Source organism: Caenorhabditis briggsae (assembly GCF_000004555.2).
Source record: "Caenorhabditis briggsae complete genome, chrV, whole genome shotgun sequence".
Taxonomy (NCBI): domain Eukaryota; kingdom Metazoa; phylum Nematoda; class Chromadorea; order Rhabditida; family Rhabditidae; genus Caenorhabditis; species Caenorhabditis briggsae.
The window spans coordinates 8639120-8660664 of record NC_013488.2 but is presented as its reverse complement, the minus strand read 5'-3'; the positions used below and the strand labels follow the sequence as shown (position 1 = coordinate 8660664).

Sequence of the window (21545 nt, the reverse complement as noted above, 5' to 3'; positions counted from 1 at the left end):
CTGAAAAAGGTTGAGTAAATGACTTTCTTTATTTCAAGAGAAACATTTTAAAAATCATAAGATGAGCTTGAGACGAAGTCATCGGGAAGAATCACATTTTGGAAGAAGTTTTAAAGGGGATTGGTCAATCTAAAAAGACATGAGTGATCAAATTTTAAGAAACTAGAAAGTTGAGAAGGCCTAAAATAAATAAATAATTTATGATAGAAGGATATGTAGATGGAATATGAAAAGAAATAGATTCTAAGATCGATAAAAGTTTTGAATTCATCAAAGTTTGGCACAATCGGAGAAAGCATGTTGGGATTGGAATACAAAAAACGGGTAAATTTTTAATTCTAGAAATTGGATGTTTTGGTTTGAAAGACCACGGGACTAGATAATTCATAGAAACCGGTATTTCAATTATCGATGTCGGCGATCGGCTCTTCTGGTTGAAGTTGTTTGCAATATTGGAAGAGAATCTTCTGATAGTATTCACGAGGAGTCAACGTTCGGGCGGTGGAGCATCTTAAAAAAAAGATTGAAAGATTGAGACAATATAATTGACTTATGTCTTACCTGCTGGTGTTCAAATCTAGACTTTCCATGCTCTGAAGTACACGATCGGAAGCGAATGAAAGTGTCCTTGGATGTTCAATCCACTTGAAGTAATAAATATCGGGCGGTACATACGGCCTTCCTCCAATCCAGTTCAAGTCAGGCTGCCTTCCGTTTATCAGACAATCGAGCAGATATTCTTCTGGCAGTTGTGACAGTTTCGTCAGTTGTTCAGCTGTCAATCCGTAGTTCTTTTGGAGGAATGCCACGTATCCAAACACTTCTCCAAGATGGACAACTTTTCCACCAATTGTCATGAACTGACGACCAAGGCTTCGACCGTAGAAGTGGATATCTCGGATGTACTCACTACCAACAAGATCTGAAATAAGAAAGATGATTGGGTATTTGAAATAAAGTCATACCGATACACATTGTTGTGATGATAAGTCCAAAAACAATGTAGGCAAGTGTTGCTGGTAACCAGTCTACATTCGCAGGCACTATGTCACCGAACCCTAGAAGTTGAAATTTATTTTATTTTTCTTAATGGTTCAGAGCTTACCGATAGTTGTAACCGTAACAAAACAGAAGTAGAACGCTTCGAAAAACGTCCATTCCTCCCACCAACGAACCATATAAGCACCACCCGCAACGTAACCTAAATTTTGGTAATTTTTGAGAAAATTTAAGAGATATGCATGTTCAGAATTAACTGTTAAGGTTAATCAATCACATATTTCTTAGCTCGGTTGAATTCAGAACATAGGAGGTTCCACTCTAATTATAGAACGCCACCCTTTACTTTTAACTTTCAGCCAATTTATCTTGCTTCTTCGGAAATATATCAAAAAGTGGTAAACTAATAAATTGTTCATAATGTCAGAAATGCTTTGTCAGTTGTCACATTTTTGATATATTGCAAAGGAACCGAGATACCGGTCAAAAAGATATACAAAAACGTATTTTCAGTTGATTTTGACCATTTTCAGAAGTCTGGAGCTCGGCTGTCAAGTTTCCGGTAACTTTGGAAGTTTTTGGAAGTTATAAACCGACCTAGATTGAAAACTTTGCATTTATAGAATTTTTGAAAATTCCTTGTTTTTCAGGTATTTGCCGATTTCTGAAAGACACCTACGTTTTCCACATTTTCAGTACAAAAATCGGGGAAAAACAAGGTATATCTCAGAAATCGACCAATAGTTGGAAAACTAGGAATTTTCAAATAATTTTGCGAAAGCAAAGGTTTCAACCTAGGTTTGTTTTATAATTTCCAAAATTGTCAAAGTGATCGGGCACTTGATAGCCGAGCTCTATACTCCTGAAAATGACCAAAATTAACCGACAAACGGGGTTTTATATGTCTTATTGACCGGCACTGTATCTCATTTCCTGTGAAAGATACAAAAAAAAATTGACTAACTTATAAAATGTTTCTGATATCATGATAAACATTTTGTCAGTTGACACATTTTTGATACTTTGCAGAGGAACCAAATTAAATGGGGTCCAAGTTGACCGTTTGGGCCTTCTATTACAGTGCTTACGGTAGCAAGTATTTGAAAATCAAGTCTCACCCAGCATAATAAGTAGAATGAATAGAACGGATACTCGTTTTTCATGATTCGACGGATCAAACTGCACTTGTTCTTCCTCCTCCCCCTCATTCTCATTCTCACCGCCTTCGCTTCCATCGTTGATTTCACTGATATCTGAAAACATATCACATTTTAAATCAGTTGTGTGCTGACAACTGGAAAAACTCACTATCAAAAGTGCCAGCATCACTGACATTATCTCTTTGTTGTTTCTTCTTTCTTCCAGTACCACCACCGGCACTTGCCGCTGTCGCAGCCACCGTCGGATTATTATTCGGATACAGCTTCTGTGTCCTTTGCAACAGTTCTAAAGTTGGCATTGGAATGTGACGACGGGGTAGTCGTATCCAACAACACGCCCATTTGATACACTTCAAACATGAATTCGTGATAAAAGACATGACTGCCATGTAGCCGTGGTGCAATTTGATGATGTAAGCTGGAAAGCAAAACGGGGGAGGGATGTGGTGAGAGAGAAAAAGCAATAGAAATGTGATATAGACTTACTGGCAAGAAATCGACCGATATCAGCAATGGTGACGAGAATCAGAGGAATACCGAGAAGGGCATAGAAGATGATTGCGACACGACCTTCATCTGTTCTTGGTACAATGTGACCGTATCCTGGAATTTAATTTTATGAGATTTTCAGTATCCAATACTTTCCTATTTTAAAAGCGATTTTCGTTTATTGTGACCATGTATTTCTTGGAGCCTCAAGCCTAGTATGTACATTCATCCCACTTCCCAAAAGAATTCATCGGTCCCTGATGAGAAGGCCACCCAAATCACTTTGAGCTCAATTATCTCGATTCCAGTCCAAGGTATAAAAACTATCAACTGTTAAAGTGCACCATTTAAACATTACTTTTTTTGGAGTCTCAAGTCTAGTAAATTTATCCCATTTTCTGAAATAGTTCTTCATTCTTGGACTGATCATGATTCTACTTACCGTATATTCTCTTATAGAAGTCGGCTTAAAGTTGGTAGGCATTTTATTAGAGTGTTCACAGTATACTGTATTTCATGCAATACCCATCTAAACCTCTCTCACTTCTTCATCTGCTCACTTTACCCCTTTCCAAGTTCATGTTCTCAAATCTATTCCCAAAATCTGACCTTATGTTTCCCTCTTCTTTCTCATTTCCCATTCTATGAGGGGTACCAAAGTGGTAGTAAATCAATCGAGTTGTTCCCAAAATGTATTTCACTTCGAATTGTCTCATCATGAATGTCAATGTTTCTACATTCTATTGTCTTTTCTGTGTCGGCTTTTTCTCTTGATTTTGTCAGATAGCATAAGTGCTCCGAAAGTGTTCCCGCGAGACACGCAAAATAGTTTGATGAAGTGAGAGACGCAGAGAAAGATTAATTTGGTTCAATTGGTAGAAAGGATTCATGTTTATCAATTTCAGTAATCAATTCTCAAGTTAAGCTTTTTATGGGTAACTTCCGGTTCTAATTTATGCCTATCAGGCCCATCAGGAAAAATGTTTACCTATCGTTGTGATGGCTGTCCATGAAAAGAAAATACTCGACATGAAAGACCATTTGATTGGACCATCTCCATATATCACATCATCAGGTGTCATGTAATTCCTTGTATAATCCCAGAAGACGTCTCGAATCAGTTCATCCATTCTGAAAAATTGAAAATATCGTTTAGAACACTTTTTGAACAATTTTGTAGGAATTCAAAATTTTGCTATTTCAATGGAATTTGGAACTTACCCATCATTTGCAGTCTGCCTCCACGTTGAGTATGCCGTTCCGTTATTGCTCATCCTCCACAATTGGTCCATCACTCGATTTTTAAGGGCTCCTATCCTGAGGGATGTTTCATTTCGAAGCTGCTGTTCGTACGGTTTTTCGTACTGAAAAAGTGTTGCATTGATGAATTTATTACAGTAAAATTTGAATTTTCAGCATGAGGAATTGAACGAAAAAAGCCAAAACATTTCGCTCCCGGGTGGGCTCGAACCACCAACCTTTCGGTTAACAGCCGAACGCGCTGCCTATTGCGCCACGGAAGCACGATATCTCATACATTAGTTTGCCTAGATGTTTCTACACAAAGCGTTGACATGACTAGGTTTTCACTGATAAGCTATCAGTGTACATAACTTTGTTTGCATTACTCGTCTGGACCACAAGAAGGTGTTTGGATTGTGCAAATAGAAAAAAAAACTCACATGATGAAAACAAAACGCTCCAATCAGTGTGTACCCAATCGACAGAAGTACGAGTCCAAAGTGAGGAAGTGCCAGACGAAACCACTGAAATCAATTGTTTTTATAATCCTAATATTTTAGACATCTGAAGACCATTTTTTTCTTTATTCTATTTATTTGCAGTTTATCAATATTAGCTATAATAATTTGATGTCTTCTAAACTACCGTATTTCCTCTATAGGAGCCCACCTAAACCGTCAACTTTGAGCTAAATTATCTCGATTCCTGTAAAAGTTATCAAAACGTGGTTAACTGCCAAAATATTTTTGAAATTATGATAAACATTTTGCCTGTTGACCACTTTTTTATATCTTTTACAGAAATAGAGATATATGGACTCAAAGTTGACGATTTGGAAGGGCTTCTATCAGAAGAAATACGGTATAATCATTGGATGTCATCTAAACTATAATACACCAATCTCGTCACTGTTACTTTTTTTTCTTCAAAATTTCCAGATCCACAAAAAGCTGAAAATCATTTCATGAGATATTTCTACTCAAAAATCATAGATCGGTGCTGTTTGGTATATCTCCTCTCCCATATCTCCCTTCTCCCATTTCATCTTTTTGAATCTCTACTTCAATAATTTCTTTGATATCGAAAAAAAAAGAGTTGCCTCGATACCCTCGTAAGATTTCTTCCGATTCTTCACTTTTTCACCCTCTTCTATATTGCCAAAAGCATTTCTTGGACGTCACTTATCTGCGTCTCTTATGTCTTCTACAGTATCTAATCAGACGATTGCCGGGAAGTGATAGTCCCTCGGGGGATTGCCGATGAGAAAGACAACCGCAAGTCGCTTTTGACCCTCTTTTCTCTCTCTTCTTCTCGTTTTTTCGGGTGCAAAAATTGAAGAGATCCCCCTTTTTGGTCTTGCTCTTCCATATCTGCGAGGATAGACGCAAAAAAGGAAAAGAGAAGACCACCCGACATTCCGTTTTTGAGAAGGGTAAAAAGTTGATGTGGTCAAAAAGATGTCAGAAAAAGCCGGGAGGTTAGATTATACCAAATTTGGGAGAGAACTGAGATTGGCATTATACCTTATATCGGTAAAGAGCTACATATACCGTAGTACCTGTAATAGAAGAGCACTCCCACTGTCAAGTTCGAGCTCAATTATCTCGATTTCAGTGAAAGATATGAAAAAGATGCCAATTGATAAACTGTTTATCATAATATTGTCAATATTTTAGCAGTTGACAGTTTTTTTATATCTCTTTAAAAAACTGATAGTGAGATGATCGAGTTGAAAGTTAAAGGTTTGGTTGGGCGTCTATTAGAGGAAATACGGTAACTGATTGAGTAGATGTTTCAACATTTGGATGTGACCGACATGTTAAAAATGATCCCAAAAACGTATTCTTCTGCTTATCTTTTTGGAGAAAGTAGGATGTTGCAAAAAGTTGATTTTACCTGGACGAACAAAACTTTGAAAATCAACTCACCCTTTTTGTTCTCAACCACCATTTCTTCTCCGTCGACTCATCGATCTCCTCATCTAGATTTTCGATTTCACCTTCCTGTTTATCCAAGTAGAGATTTAGCCGTTCCGCACTGAAAAAATTAACAATTATTAACTACTCATCTCTACTGTTTCATTCGAGATCCCTGTTTTTTTTTCAATATCAACCCCAATAACATATGTTTCCTGAAAGAGTTGCATTCCTTCTTCTCGATGCTCTTCTCAAAACGATGCCACAATATATGTTGTTTTGTCTTTTTCTCGTCTTCTAACTTTTTCTTGTTCCTTTTTTTATGTTCTCACTCCGGACCCCACTCCTCTCCGGATTATTGGCGCACCGTGGGGGGCGCCAAGAGAGAAGACAAGGGGAAAAAAGAGTTCGACGCATCACTCACTCGACACTTTTTCGCGCAGCACGCAGAGAAGACAACGAGGAACATGAAGGAAACAAGCGAGGAAAAAGGCCTCTCTGTCATGGCCATTAGTAGTAGAAGTGAACAGAAAATAGACCAGAGAGTGATAGAGACGCGAGAAATTGAAAGTGATGTCCGGTGGAGCCGATCGACGCCAAATTTTTGAATTATTACCATACTACTTTTTTTTCTCGAGTAAAGAGTTCTGGGATTAGCGGCGACACTGGTTTTCCCGTTTTTATGGACCAATTGAGGGAGGTCCATGAATCGGAGAAGAGTTATGGAAGGGCATTCGTGCATAGACTATTTTCAAAAATTCTAACGGAACATTCAAATAATCTTTCTTTGACAAGGGTTCTGAAATGTTCGGACATATTTTTAAGTTCTATGAACAAATTACCGTAAAACCTGTAACAGAAGGGCATCCATATGTCGAGTTTAAAATAATTTTTCTGCTTCCTATGAAAGATATCAAAAATGTGTCAATTGATAAAACATTTCTGACATTTTGATAAACATTTTATCAGTTGACCATTATTTTATATCTGTTACATGAACCGAGATATATGGGCTCAAAGTTAAAAGTTAGTGGACCCTTCTATTACAGGTATTACAGTATCTTTGACTGGCTCCTGAGATCCTCTGACTTTTTCCGATTCTATGAACAATTTTTCATTTTCTGGCTTATGATTCTCCGTGTTCAGTAATTCATTTCCCGTTTCATCTCTTTGCTAATAAATGTTCATAAAAATTGATCCCAAAACTTTGAAGTCTATACGAATTCATCATCTTTCTCACTCGTTTCCCTAGTACATATATTTTTAACTGACGCACCCCTATCCCATCAAATCAGTCATTTGGACCAGAATAAACCGGGGCAATAAACAAGTGCTTCTAAACAGGTGCTAGTCATATATTTTTATCATCTATTCGTCATCACTTCATAGTTCAAATATAAAACTTACTAATGTTCACTTAAACGAAATCTCGACGCATTGTAAGCATCGAAAAACTGAGCTGATAGTCTTCCTTGGACGTGCATATAGAGAAGAGATAAAGAGGAAAGGTAAAATACTAGGAAAATGGGGAAAAGGAATAATGGGTGGTAAAAGTGTGAGAATACAGAGAGACATGACTCTCGAATTATTCAAGAGGTTAGCATCTCTCTCCAGCTTTTAAGTTACGGGCCGAGAAGAGGACTCATGTGGAAAGTTATTTGGGTGCAAAGTTTTAGTCTGAATCCCCACCCGAAGGTCCCCTTTTTTGAGAAAAAAAGGGGAAGAAAATTCATCGATAACCAAAGAGTCCAATATCGAAAAGAACTTACCTGAGTTCTTCAACATCGTTATTATTCTGCTGATCTACCGCAGTTGCTGAAGCAATTTGTTGTAGGTTATAGAGAGATGGTGGGGATGAAGGAGGGCCTAGGGAAATCCCAGGTGACGAAGGGCGATGGTGTCGTTGAAAAGATGACGTTGATGGCTGACATGACACTTGTGGATTGGGTGTCGACGCCCGATGCTTCATATACATTGGATTCAACATCTTCTGCTTCTAGATTCACTACTTCTTCTTCTTTTTCTACGTTTTCAGCGACGACGACGACGACGTCAGTCGCCGTGCGACGTGAACGCCGTCGACTGCTACTTCGCCTTCTTCGCCTTCTTGTCTTTTTCGATGAGATGTTCGGATGGTCGTCGTCGTCGGTCTTCTCGTCTTTGTTGCTTTTGTCAATGGTGGGCTTTCGGCTTCTCATCCGCATGTGAATCGATGCATTGAAAGAAATGATAGGGAAAGTGCGGATGTAGTGGATGAAGGAAGGAAGTGATTGGTGATGGAGTCTGAGCAGAGAGCAGAATAAAAATAGTTTTATGGGTGATAACGTTGTACGGAGGGGGAGAAGAAGATCAGAGCACGGGCAATGATTCGATGGTCAGATAATTTAGGGACCAGTTAAAGAATTTTATTAGAAAAAGTATATACAGTTGTTCAACAAAAGATCTAGACAATGGGAGCCAAAAGCAAACTGGTGTTCTTTTGGAAACGTTCGAAATGTTCAATTGTCTCCAACTATTTCTCCAAACGATTCGATAAAATCTTGTTAGAGCTCATCATCCTCCCTAGAACAGAGATTGGAGCCATCCTCATCCTTTCGAATTCCTCCGAAAATTTCAATTCCGCTAATTCGGAATTCTCTGTCCTGAATCCGTCCAACCAAAAATTATACGTTTATCCGTCAACCCGACCGCCATCTCTATTCTTTTTCCAAACAATATGGGGAGCTGCATCAGCAGAAAGTGCATAAAAAGAGCAGTGCTCGTCGACGTCTGGATAATCAGATATGGAGAAGAGGGCCCCCCTTAAGGCGGTTCATATCGAAAAGAGTTTGACTGACTTGAGGATATGAAACACTCGCTAATCTGATTGAGAGGATAGATGTGAAGAAGAAGAAGAAGAAGAAGAAGGAAAGGAGGAGGCAATATTTTGAGAAGCAAGATTGGCACACTTATTCCTTTTGGATGTGGACCACTACCGCAAAAAAATGGAGAAACGAACTTTTGCAGAAATGGAATATCCCAAAAAATTGAAACGGAAGAGATGAAGTGGAACGGAAGGATATATGGAAGAAGAAGTTATTATATTTTTCATGTTTTTTGTAGGTAAGGCACTTTTTAGGTTTAGAAAACTTGAACTCATAGCTATGCTGTTCTAGACACATGAAACATTTGAAGTCAGCTGCGAAAAACTAATCTACAAAAAGAACAATTTTGAACTTCTTTTATACAAGAGAACGTTATTGAGTAATATGAACATATGTGCCCATCTGAACTAATTTCATTAATCAAGTCAATAACTCGGCCACTAGAAATACTATATCTTATTTCGGCTAACATGAAGGATGCTGTGTTCACAAAATTACATATCCACGGTGCAGATTACTGAAATTTCAAATACCGTAGCACCTGTTTTAGAAGGGCCCTTTTAATAGGAGGATCCCTCTAACAGAAGGGCATAGAAATTCACTGATTAAGCACTCGTTTGTTCTCAAAAACTTGCGACTTTCGGAAACTGAATTTTGAACGAGAACTCGCCGAATTCTTAAATGAAAACGTCGGAAAAACAAACGGAACAAGTGAGGTCATGAAACTTTCCGTTGAGAAGGATCATGAGACTAGGCATCAACAAAAAAACAGTGTTTTTTGGTCACCTAGCAATGAAAGAACTACAAAAAGTTTGTAAAATTTGAAAAACAATAAAAATTGAGTCATGTTTCTGGTTCAAGAATAAATCTGTGGGTAGAAAAGGGTAGGCGTGGTCTTCTTCACCCTCCCGCCCGTCTCTTCTTCTCACAAGAATAGACGGGGGGGGGGGTATCTTTTGGCGACTTGACCTGGCGCCGCCCACTTTTTCGTTCTTCCTTGCCTTGGCGTCGCCGTCTTGGTCCTGCACCACCACCAGAAACTCTTGGGCCCGCCGTCCGTCCCCGGAGGAATCTGGGTATGAATATGAGTGTGTATTTGTGTTTGTATTTGTGTGTGGCTAGAGTGCGTCTCCTTTTCTTCCTTCCCATTCTTCTTCACACATCCTTCTCAGACAAATACGCAACTTTTCGGCGCCCTTCGACTTTTCCAAAGACAACGGCTACTCGAAAAATATGTGGAGTCAAGTCTCGAGTAGACGATGAGTCCAGAGGATAACAGAAAAAGTAGCAGAACAGACAATAGGCATGGATTTGCATAACCAGCTCAAGAATTCGTGAAAGGGACCACGACCACCGACCAAAGTATTTTTTTAGTTTGGATAAGTAAAATCCTTTATTTTTGGAAAGGTCAGAGGCCGACACCTGCCTCTACATGTTAGCACCAACGAGGGAATACAGTATCAAAGTTTGCTTGAAAATGGACACAGACATTCAGAAAAAAAACTCACTTTCTCTCATTCCTCCTCATCTGCTCCATCTGCTGCACCGACGCAGGAAACAATGCCTCCAGATAACTCACAGATAGTCTCATTTTTCGATATTTCTGATCCCATGGACCATTGAGAACATTTTCAGTTTTAGGTATCCCATTAGCTATTTTCATTCTCGGGCCAATTTTTTTCTTCATCTGCTCCCTCTTAGTTTTAAATATCCGATTAGACCGTTGTACTTCCGAGAACTTTGGAATTATTGTGAGGATAGGGGTTACAGTGGTGGTCATGGTAGAACAGGATGGCATCTTACGAATATTTTTTGAGAAGTAAAAAAACAGAATGGGGGAAGACGAGGAGCGAGTCTGAATCTAAATCGTAATCCAGTGTGGAATTCCTAAACTGCCTTGGGGCATCGTACAAGTGTTGTTCGAAGTCACGTAGTTCATGACACAAAAAATTAAAAATTAAAAAAGGTTTCGCTCGCGGGTAGGCTCGAACCACCAACCTTTCGGTTAACATCCGAACGCGCTGCCTAGTGCGCCACGGAAGCACGGTTTCACTCTTGTCTCTTTGTCTTTCTGATTTTCATCTAGTATAGAATGATGATATTGATTGTACATGGAAACTTACCGCCGATAGATGTGATGGGCGAACTTGGCGCGTGCGAACATCGTCGTTGTAGGTGATCTATCCTTGTAGTCTGATTGTTCGCCAAGTTTCGAACATAATGGAGACGCCGACTACTGAATTCATTCAGATATACCGAGAGTGTTACAGAGAAAGATGATTTAAAGAGATCAAGTGAAAAATACGTTATAATAAGTCTCGAACGCTTCTTATTGGAGTTGAGGAAGAATATGTTTGTTAAAATATGTTATGAGCTAGTTGATAAGATGCGGTTATTGTTTAACTCCACTTAAATCCCATAAAAGCCACTAAAAGTAGAAAATCAGATGCTCCAAAAAAATCGAGCAAGCAAATTAGAGAATCGAATAACTACTATCTGTTTATGAACAAGATTACTCTTTTTAAACCAAATTCAAAAAACAACACCATCAATCAGTAAAAAGTGTTCAAAGTTGAACTAAAGATGCGCAACATCTTGCTCTTGGACTGGGATTGATTCTACCGGAAAGAAGGTGAAGGAGTGGTTGAAATAAAAGAATATAGAAGACTAAGAGACGCAGAGCATGTTTCACCAAACGGATTGGGTTTCAATATCAGAAGTTGGGGGAGTCACTCACCAGACTTCACCGATATTGTGGGAAAATTAGTACATTGGCTCAGACATCGATGCTTAAAAGATCTTTGTGAAGTTAGTAATCTAGCAAATGATTCGCGCCTATAAAAGATTTCTAAACTTCTAGAACAGAAGGAAACTGAGACACAGAAGAAAAAGAGCTTCAAAATGTGTAGAGCACATAACTAAACTAATTTTGTGGTCCAAAAGTGCAAAGTGGTAATGTTCGTTTTGAAAACCGAAAATGACGAAGAAGAAGAAGGTATTTAAATGGAGACTTTTAAAAACTCTTTTCAAAACGACACACACACACAACAAATTGGAACATAACGGGAACTCAAAATGTGGGTAAAAGAATATAACCACTTTAGAAGAGAATAATTGGGTAGAGGTAAAGAGGGAAAAAAGGCGTTCAGCGAGAGAAATAAACAAAGTTTTTGAACTTTCAATGACGTTTTGTCTAGACAAAATTGATTCTGAAATAATTTTCTTTCATTCGAAAACGAAAAATTATTTTTAAAAATTATACCGTAGGACCTGTAATAAACGAGATCCGTAACTTTTAACTTTGAGCGAATTTTTCTCAGTTTCCGTCAAAGATATAAGAATACTTTACCAGTTCACACATTTTCGATATCTTGCATAGGAATTGAGATAATTTAGCTCAAACTTGTGTGGGAGCTATTGTTCACATGTTTTACAGTAATTAATGAAAATTAAGTTATCTTCCGAACTGAAAGTTTCAGAAAATATTCAAAAGGTTGCATTCAAAGTGAACTGCATCATCTACAACCTATACATTTTTTGAGTTATCCAAAAATAAAAACGGATAGGAATATGAATTTAGAGCCGTTCATCGTTTTCCCCATTTCTTTCTTCTTCTTCTTTTTTTCAATTCTATATCCACCTTTTCTTCTTTTTTCCCCTCGTATCTCGGACACTTTTTCAGGCACATTTCGGACTTCGAAGACGCCGCCAGTCCAGTCAAAATGTGAATAATTGAGTGAACTGAGAGCGTTGATGCGTCGTCCGGAAGATGTCAAACGATGACGTAGAGAGAGAAAATTAAAAAAAGAATATGATGAAAAAATGAGAAAAAAAACAAATCTACATGAAAAATTATAAAAATCGTTAGAATCTGATAGTTAACGTAAAGAGTTGAATCAAACTGAATACCCCGGTCAGATGCTTGAGGTGGTACTCTCAGTTACAAAACAATAACAATGGAATGTGATTCTCAGGTGACGTAACAAATGAGAAGGCTCAATCTTTAGTGGCGGTGCGATGACATTTTGATAAAATCATAGTTGTGTCCAGTGGTGATAAGCCACACGAGAGATAGAAACAAGACAACGGGTGTCTATAAAACAGATGGATGTCGCTGGGAAATGTTCCTTCAGTTTGTCAGTTGTTGCTCGAGAGATAAGCAGTGGTCTGGTGTAGGATCATGGATTTTTCAGAAAAACGTTTTTTTCTGGAAGAAATTTCATCTATTTATTTTCGAATACAGTGCCGGACAAAAATAACTTTTTATTTTTCGTTAGAATAGGGTCAAAATTTTTCGATTGACCCGAATTTTTTTTTAGTTTAGTTTTTTTTAGTTTTTTAGGAGTGGCCCACCAAAAAAAAACTAACAATTCCAAAATGAATATATTTTGGTTTAGTATCTTCTGAAATTTTTAGAGACAAATTGAAAAATTCTAGGTTTTTTTTCAGAATTTCGAAGATAACTATTTTCCACTGAAAATATCAAATGTATTTTCGTCCGCTACTGTACTTATACTAAACTTTTTGATCATACTTGTAAAAACAAGGTGCTCGCAAAATCAGGTCCGGCCCACAAGTATGGTTTGAAGAGATATTTAAAAAGTAATACTGTACATATATTCATGGAATGTCTTAATTTTTTTCGAGGGCTCTTCAAAAAGTTGTATTATTAAAAATCTGACCAAAAAAACGAACTGATTTGAAAGGTAGACTCATTTGACTTTTTAAAAAATTTCTACCATACTCCCCGGAAGAAATTCTCAAATCAAACTTTGTCATGATAATTAAAAAGTATAATCTAGTCAATGAAAAGTGTGAAAAAGGATAGATCGAGAGTGTCTCGGATGATGAAAAATAGAAACAAAAAGTGCTTTGCAAGCTTCGTTGCTTTCATTGTGATGGTGGTAGTTGTCGGATGCCCCTGGGCGCAAAGTGCGTGCCAATAGTTTATTCATAACTATACCGCCTGTTTCGTTTCGTTCATCACACTCAACTTTTCTACTCACTGTTTCTTTCAGCGTTATTCTCTTCTTTTTTTGACTTTTGAAGCATGGGTGTATGTATTGGGTAAGTACTCGATAAATGATGTGAGCAAGTGCTCTCGAGTGGAATACAATAACTGTTAAGAATAGCTCCAGAAAATAAAAACATGAAATATCGATAAAACGGGCGGAGAACCACCAGAAAAAATAATGTTCCGGCGACATATAAATGTCTGGATTAAATTGTCAGAACTCCCTCTGTCGAAGAGCATCGCGCGGAGGCTCCCGACCCAAAAACTTTTTGGAGTCGGGAGTTGTTCGAAACGGGCACAGAAGTAGTAAACTGATTATTGAATAAGCGAGTGAGAGACGACAACGAAGAGCCGTCAAAAAGGACAAGATCCAAAAAAGAAAACGGAAGAAAAACTGACTCTTCAAGACGTGTTGATCTAGCTGTGTGCATCGAATTCCGGTTCGAAAAGTCCGATTCGCGGTAACTCTGTGGTAGTGATCTGAAAAATAATCATTAGAAGTTAGTTTTAAAGCCCAAAACGTGTATATGTTAATACCGTAAAACCTGTATTCTAACATTTGTATATCTTGCATAGAAATTGAGATAAGTAAGCTCAAACTTGACAGCCTGTGATGCCCTTCTATTACAAGTTTTAAGGTGACTGGTTAAGTAGATGTTTCAATTTTTAAGTTTGGACGAAAGGTACAAAAGAATTCTAAGGCCGTTCTTTTACAGATTTTAAGGTGAATTTCTTATGATTTATCAACCCAGAAGATTCATTTTAACCTTAAACTTTTGGATGTTTACAGTAGTTTCGATTGATTTCAATTGTTTCGAACAATTCTTCTGAAAATGATAAGATTACTATCTTATTATTAGAGTTTTATTCGAAGCCGGACGCATGGACCCAAAACAAAATGAGAACCTGATTCCGTATGAGTAGTTTTATTTCTGAGGTTCCAGAACTTAATTAAGCACCTAATGATTAATTGGCATTAAAAAAATATTAGTTTGTATAATTTTTCTAAACAAAGTCTATCTCAATAACCGAGATAAAAAATGAGCGAATTCATACGATACAGTGTTATTCAGAGCTATCGGACTTATTTTTTTTATTCAGATCTATCGGACTTATTCTGAGACCATAGTCAGACAATTTTTTTCAGTTATCGAAAGATATAACTAATTTTTCATGGGCCAAAAAAACTATGGTAGTTAGGATGTTTAAAAACTCACTCATAGCGATGAGCAAACAGATTGGGCATTATCAAAGGCGTCAAATAGTCATTCATATAGCTCATGACGCCTTTTTAAAGATCCTTCGTCTCACAGGAGCACCCAACAGAATGTGTCCAAAAAATGCTCACGGGGACTCTATTACATCCTTGTCTCTTCTTCAATTCATCTCGTCTTTCGCCTATTTTATGTTATTATTTATTCGTCGCCAGCCCGACGGACACCGCTCTATGTTCTATCTATTACTACGCATGGGGGTGGCTATTGTCGTGGAATATCACATATTCCACGAGTCTTTAATCTCAAATGAGGAAAATCCTCTCTAATGTTCTTTCAGGTTTCTTCAGATCTTTTACACCCCAACGGTCTGCATTCAAACCCCCGCCAACGTCACCAGTTTGAAGCGTCTCGTGCGTACACTCCACCAACAACACGCTTCTCCGGCGCCAAGTTCAAGTCACCTGCTCAAACATGTCACATTAATTCTCTCTTATCTTTGAGATGACCTCAAGTCATCTTTCGCTAACCTTTTCTCTATAATTATATTTAATAAAGACTTAGTAATAGTAATAAGTCAATGTTCTTTCTATTGACATTTAGGTGCACAGTTTCTAATTCCTCACATTCGTTGAACTCTTCATCGTTTTCTCTCTTGTTTTCGACGTCGAAACAATTGTGTCACTGTCTCTGGCAGTGGACCACAAAAGCTATGAAATTGTATGAAAATTTCTTTAAATGAAAAATTAGGAATTCAGGAGTCAGGAATCAAAAAAAACTGAAGAATAAGTGGAAATCTGATCGGATACGGTATCAAGAGTTTTCAAACATTTAGCTTAATTTATGCCAGATTTGTATAAAAATCTTACGGTGGAATTGGCGGTGGAGCGATGAATGTTCCGATGAGTGGTTGCTTCATCGTGCCGCTCCGACTGGTTGCTGGTACTGCCACAAATTGTTTCATTTTGATAGATGAAAACTAATTACTGAAACTGAGATTTATTGTGCTCAGGAGCCAGAGGTAGCAATCACATTCAACCGCTATCCACCGGGAGTTTCATCCAGAAAGAGAAGGCGCTGCTTATGGTGAGAAGCTGGACCGTATTCTGAAATCATTTTATGATAAAGTGATAGGTTAAGGAAATAGAATGCTGGATAATATTTAGCAAAAAAAAAGATAGAAGGAATTAGCCATTTCAGATAGATTTTGAAGTTAAAAAGAAAAAAAAACCTGTCATAGAAGGGCCCTCTTTGTTTGAGCAATTTTATCTTGGACCATATGCAAGGTAGCAAAAATATGTCAACTGAAAAAGCATTTCTGATATTATGATAAACAATTTATCAGTGGACAACTTTTTGATATCTTTCACGAGAATCGAGATAAATTGGCTCAAAAGTTAGAGGGCCCTTCTATTAGAGGTTTTACTGTAGGAGAGTATTAGAAGGAGTTTTTATTTCAGATGTTTCAGTTCAAGAATCCAGGCAGAGATCACAATCCGTTTCCTGAATGTTTGATCTCAGACTTCAAAGACCTCTCCAAAAAATTAATTAATATCATTTTAATTTCCAGAAAAAAATTATAGATTGAATATGAGACATAGACTTGCGTAGGAATTCAAGTGTTATAATAAGAATAAAACAAAGCGATTCGAAAAGAATACGTCGGAAAAAGAAGGAAAAGACAACGACATACGTGTGTGTGTGCAAGTGAGATCTAGAATCGAGAGCTCCAGAAGAAGAAGAAGAAGAGATAGGGATATGTGAACTCTGAATAAGAAGTATGAACTCTTTCTCTCTTATGATGACTATTAGACATGTCCATGGCACTCTGACACACTCCACTCAACCCAATTCTATCTCACTAATTTTCTCCAGACTTTTCAAAAGTATTATTTCATTTTAATTGTATTATTTTAGTGGTGGAAAAGAAAAGAGGAGCTAAAGAAGATGAATAAACGAGGAGTTTTGAAGAGGAGCACTCAATGTTTTTTTTCAACATGATATTTAAAAATCAAGAACACTTCAGAGCAATGAAAAAAACCGGGAAAGAGTAAAAAGAAGAGGTCTACACTACATAAATCGAGATACTACTATGTATATATGGGGAAGTTTTGGCGCCACCCGTCACATAGAACCATTTGTCATTGAGAACCACATGAAGACCTCTTCAGGTCGCCAAGTCACCCAACTCACCCACAACTAGTAGTAGTTTTTCAAGTTTTTGCAGGTTTACAGGAAGGTCTCACTGCTCATGGCTCCAGCAGAATAATTGCTCAGAATTCGTGAAAAACGATGATGATGATGATGACGAGAAAGGAAGACGTTGATGACAGAAAGGTAAACATACTATACACTTATTCAGGAGGTGACACTGAGAGCAAGAAAGGATAATTCAGTGTTCTCCAATGGCAATCTAACATGCACCACGTCTTTCTATTCTTCCTTTTGCTTCAATTTCGTTTGTTTACCTGAATACCATAGGCAGGAGGAGAACGTTGTTGTCAGAAATAATGAGTGAGGGTCCATATGATATGAGAAAGAGAAAAAGAAATCTGGATGGATAAATATTGAATCAAGAACTTGGCATGAAGTTAGATAGTTGCTTAGAATCGGGTGTAGGAAATGCTACCAGAAAGAGAAATTAGTTCAAACGATCTTTTGAACCTTAAACTGGAGATTTGAAATCGAAGCATTCCAAAAAAAAAATAGCTAAATACCACAACAGTTCTAATTCAATTATTTGCTTTATTTTTTCGCAATATTTCGTTGTTATCCATCTCTTGGAATACCGTAAAACCTGTAATATAAAGGCGCCCTTCACATTTCGAGCCGATTTTTCTCGGTTCCTGTCAAAGCTATAAAAACGTTGTCAACTGCTAAATTGTTTACCATAATCTCATAAACATTTTATTAGTTGGCACAGTTTTGACATCTTGCATAGTGAGTGAGATAATCGAGCTCAAACTTGAGAGCACAGTATTCACGGTATCTGTCACTCATTTCAATTATTTGGTTTAAAAGTATTCAGAGGGTCCACGGAAAAAGTACCCTGAACCGGATAAATCCAGATTAGTTCAAAACTAAATGTCATATATTGACAACTTAATAGTCATAAAGTCTGTGTGACAGGTCGCTGACTACCGGTTTCCCTCGAAAAGACACCCCCTCAAATTGTCGACATTGATATTAATTATCTTAGTTCCTGTAAAAGATATAAAAAAATTGAGAACTGATAAAACATTAGTTATATATTGTGATACATAGTTTATCAGTTGAGAAATTTTCAACATCTTTGACAGAAATCGAAATAATTGAGCTCAAAGTTCGGATGGGAGTCTATTAGAATAAGAACTGTATTATGGATGATCAAGCTAATTGTTGAAAACACATTTTTGGATGCAGCTAAAAATGAGGTCAAACGAAAACGATATTTTTAAGATTCAAAAAAAAGTTGAAATCGGATTCTCGAAATTCCAGCTAGGCCTAAAAAGTACACAATTTCTTTTTACCGGAAATTATATATCACTAGATTCCGATTATACTAAAAACCTAAATCTGGACTCAATACTTATTTCTGGTCACAAATGCCCAGCTGAAAATGTCCTTCCGAAAATTGACTGACGCGTGTAAATTGATCAGTGGAACATGTGTTTTACTTGTTGCTAGGGACTAAATCAAACATCAACCTGATTATCCATGTCAATTCAAAACTTTTTATACATTTCTCTGAATGCTCTCTCTCTCTCTTGGGTTTTTCGTAGTACAGAAAAAGAACACAAAACAAGAATAAATAAATAAATATTCAGTTGGAGAAGGACAAGAAAAAAACTGAGGTATCCGGTAGATGACGTCTATATAAGGTGTACTCGGTAGCGCTACTAGGGGTGCGTCTGTCTGTCATTTCACCACAATTATGTCTCTTCCAAACCGAAGAAGAAGAAGAAGGTGCTCATACTGGTTGTGTGTAGAAAGAAGGGGCACTGGCGATTTCTTTTTTTTCTAAAGGCCCATGGCCTATTATTTGCGAGGTGAAGGTGGCGGTAGTGGTCGTGTGGGACTTCACACACCTAAAGCCCCGCAAAAACTGGTCCAAATTTGTGAATTATGGCGAGAAGCGGTTGGTGCGAGAGAGTTTCGGGAAACGAGAAAAAAACAGAGTAAAGACCACCGGAATATAAAAATGTTTCCATGGAACAGTAAATTTAGTATTTTCATAAAAATGTGAGTCTTAACAGGGAAATTTACCTTTACATGAAAGTTGTAGAAAGGTGTTACTTTATACAAAAAAAGGTAATTAGTTAGGAGGATACTGTAGGCAATTTTTTATATTAACGATAAGAAAACTGAATTTCAAAAGTGGATCGATACTGATGATTGGTTTCCAAAGTTGTAGTGAACATTTGCTTTGTTCGTAAGAAAACGCAGGTAAATATCAAGAAACAAATTGAAAAGAATAATTTTTAGAATATTTCAAAATGACATTTCGTAACTAGGGATAGTATCAGAAAATACCGTATCTCCTCTAATAGAAGACCACCGGAACCATCTGCTTTGAGCTCAATTATCTCGATTCCTCTGAAAGATATCAAAAAATAGTCAACTGATAAATTATTTCTGATATTATGATAAACAATTTATCAGTTGACAGTTTTCCCATATCTATGACAGGAATCGAGAAAATTGAACAAAAAGTTACAGTCAAAGGGTCTGTCTATTTCAGGTTTACGATTAATAAAAAAAGAAACCTCTTGAAAAAGTTTGTTGAACATGAAATCAAGACGATTAATCAGAATACGAGTGTGGTCACCTTATGTGCCAAAAGTACTCTCTTCAAAATTCATCCTGCCCCCTCTTTTCGCTATTATCTATCGCTTCTTTTTCTTCTTCTTCCAACATGTGGATCTCGACGGAAATTCGAGCCGTCTCTTCCAACGCCTCGCTAGACCGCAAAGCAGTCACAATGATGATGAAAATGTTGAAAATTGTCTACACTTTGTCGTTGGACCGATGACGATTTTTCTATATTTTTTTTTATTAGTGGTGCTCCGCTGTTAGCAGAGAGAAGCACACGGCGCAGTGATGATGAGGAGCGGACCGCCAAGAGGGCCAGAACGATCAGCGATGTTCAAACAAAACATATGATGGATGAACGAAGAAAAGTGATGGTTACAAATCAGAGAGAGAAAAATGAGATGGGGCAGGCAGAGGTGTGAAAAGTTAGTTTAGCGGATTAGCGAGTTTGACACTTTTCACACTGTTATTATTCTGGTACAAAAAATCGGAGCTGTGGAAGAAAAACGCCGGTAAAAGGTCCAACAACGACAACTACCGTAACCTAAAAATATGTTTATTTTCAGGATTTACGTTCTCACGGTGTTTCAAACCAACGGGTCGAAAACCGCGCCCCAGATAACTTTTAGGCCAGGCGAAATTTAATAATTCAAATGTTGACGTGGATTTGACCTATATATTTTTAATCAACGTATTGTAACTCGCAATTTTTTCGCCCAACGTTTAAAAGTTTGATCCTCAGCCAGCGAAAATTTGACACGTTGAGCAGTGATTTCTCACGTTCGCTGGGGCGCGTTTTCCGATCAGGCTGTTTGAAATAGCGTGCGTTTTTAAGTCAATTTTTCCTTTATCAAAAAATTTCGTTTAAAAAATTTTTTGGGTAAAAACCCATAATTCAACGAAAAGCGGTGAAGCACGAGAAATCAAACACGGGAAATAAAAACATTTATAGGTTACGGTAGTTGTCGCTGTGGGGCCTTCGGCCATGGCCACCGGCGTTTCTCTTCCACAGCTCAAAGATTACGGAGTTGGATCAAAGATTACGGAGTTTGATCGGAGCTGGATCAAAGATTACGGAGTTTCGCTTTTCCGCCTTTAAGAAAAGTTTAACGAATTAATGGAGCTAGAATTTTTAGTTCTGACCTTTCGCTGAAAAATAAAACACTTCAGTTGCTTAGAAAATTCAAAGTATAAGTTTTCAAAGGAACTATTGAGATAAATTATTTTTCGCCAAACCACAAAATGTTTGGAAGATGCCAAAATGACAGAAATGAGATGTTCGTCAACTGGGCTCCTCACTCTTTGCGGAATAACTTCTTTCACTCATCACAAGTCGTCAAAATCCATGGTCATGACAACCTACTCTCCGAGAGAACTCCTCCTTTTCTCTTTCCGATTTTCGGCCATCCGAGAAGTCCATTTGAGACGTTTCGGGATTTGTTGCTATGGATAGTGCACGGGGTGGGATGCTGTAGACAAAATTGCATAGAAAAGTGAAAAACGAACGAGTTGGTCTCAAAAAGAGACGACCCTCGAGCTTAATAAAAAATGGAGAGTGGTCAGAAAAAGAAGTCTGATCCATAAACCGGTTGAATTGAGATGAACATCGCGTGTGGAACAAGGAGGTGGAAAAAGATAGAGAAAAAAAGAGCCTTGGGTAAATGACAGGGTGTCTTGACGTCCTCACACCTGGCAAATCGAGACGGCGACCTCGAAATGCAATGAAAAACGGGAGAAGAGACCCTATAGTAAGGAGAGAGCTCGTTAGAAGTGCTCATCGGAGCGGAAAATCTGAACCAGGAACTGATTATCAAGAATTCCGAGTATATCACATCAAAAGATCATTTCGGTGGGCT

The 21545-nt window shown here is 37.7% G+C and overlaps 2 protein-coding genes and 2 non-coding genes across 4 annotated transcripts; all 4 read right to left on the bottom strand.

Annotated features, from left to right (window-relative positions):
• Nucleotides 1-401: 401 nt before the first annotated feature.
• Nucleotides 402-10834, bottom strand: Cbr-twk-13 (the record flags this gene model as incomplete). Its single annotated transcript, XM_002636687.2, has 14 exons — nucleotides 402-510; nucleotides 562-922; nucleotides 966-1058; nucleotides 1106-1201; nucleotides 2118-2252; nucleotides 2308-2577; nucleotides 2646-2762; nucleotides 3637-3779; nucleotides 3870-4012; nucleotides 4331-4414; nucleotides 5819-5927; nucleotides 7576-7793; nucleotides 10703-10724; nucleotides 10794-10834. 14 exons carry the CDS (start codon nucleotides 10832-10834, stop codon nucleotides 402-404), a joined length of 1941 nt encoding a protein of 646 aa, XP_002636733.2.
• Nucleotides 4099-4171, bottom strand: CBG28749. Its single transcript has one exon. It is a non-coding gene (tRNA).
• CBG29036 lies at nucleotides 10641-10713 on the bottom strand. Its single transcript has one exon. It is a non-coding gene (tRNA).
• A 3056-nt stretch (nucleotides 10835-13890) lies between the features above and the next one.
• On the bottom strand, nucleotides 13891-15862 carry CBG27033 (the record flags this gene model as incomplete). Its single annotated transcript, XM_045237411.1, has 2 exons — nucleotides 13891-14164; nucleotides 15768-15862. The coding sequence occupies 2 exons, from the start codon at nucleotides 15860-15862 to the stop codon at nucleotides 13891-13893; spliced, it is 369 nt and encodes a 122-aa protein (XP_045100584.1).
• Nucleotides 15863-21545: the final 5683 nt, after the last annotated feature.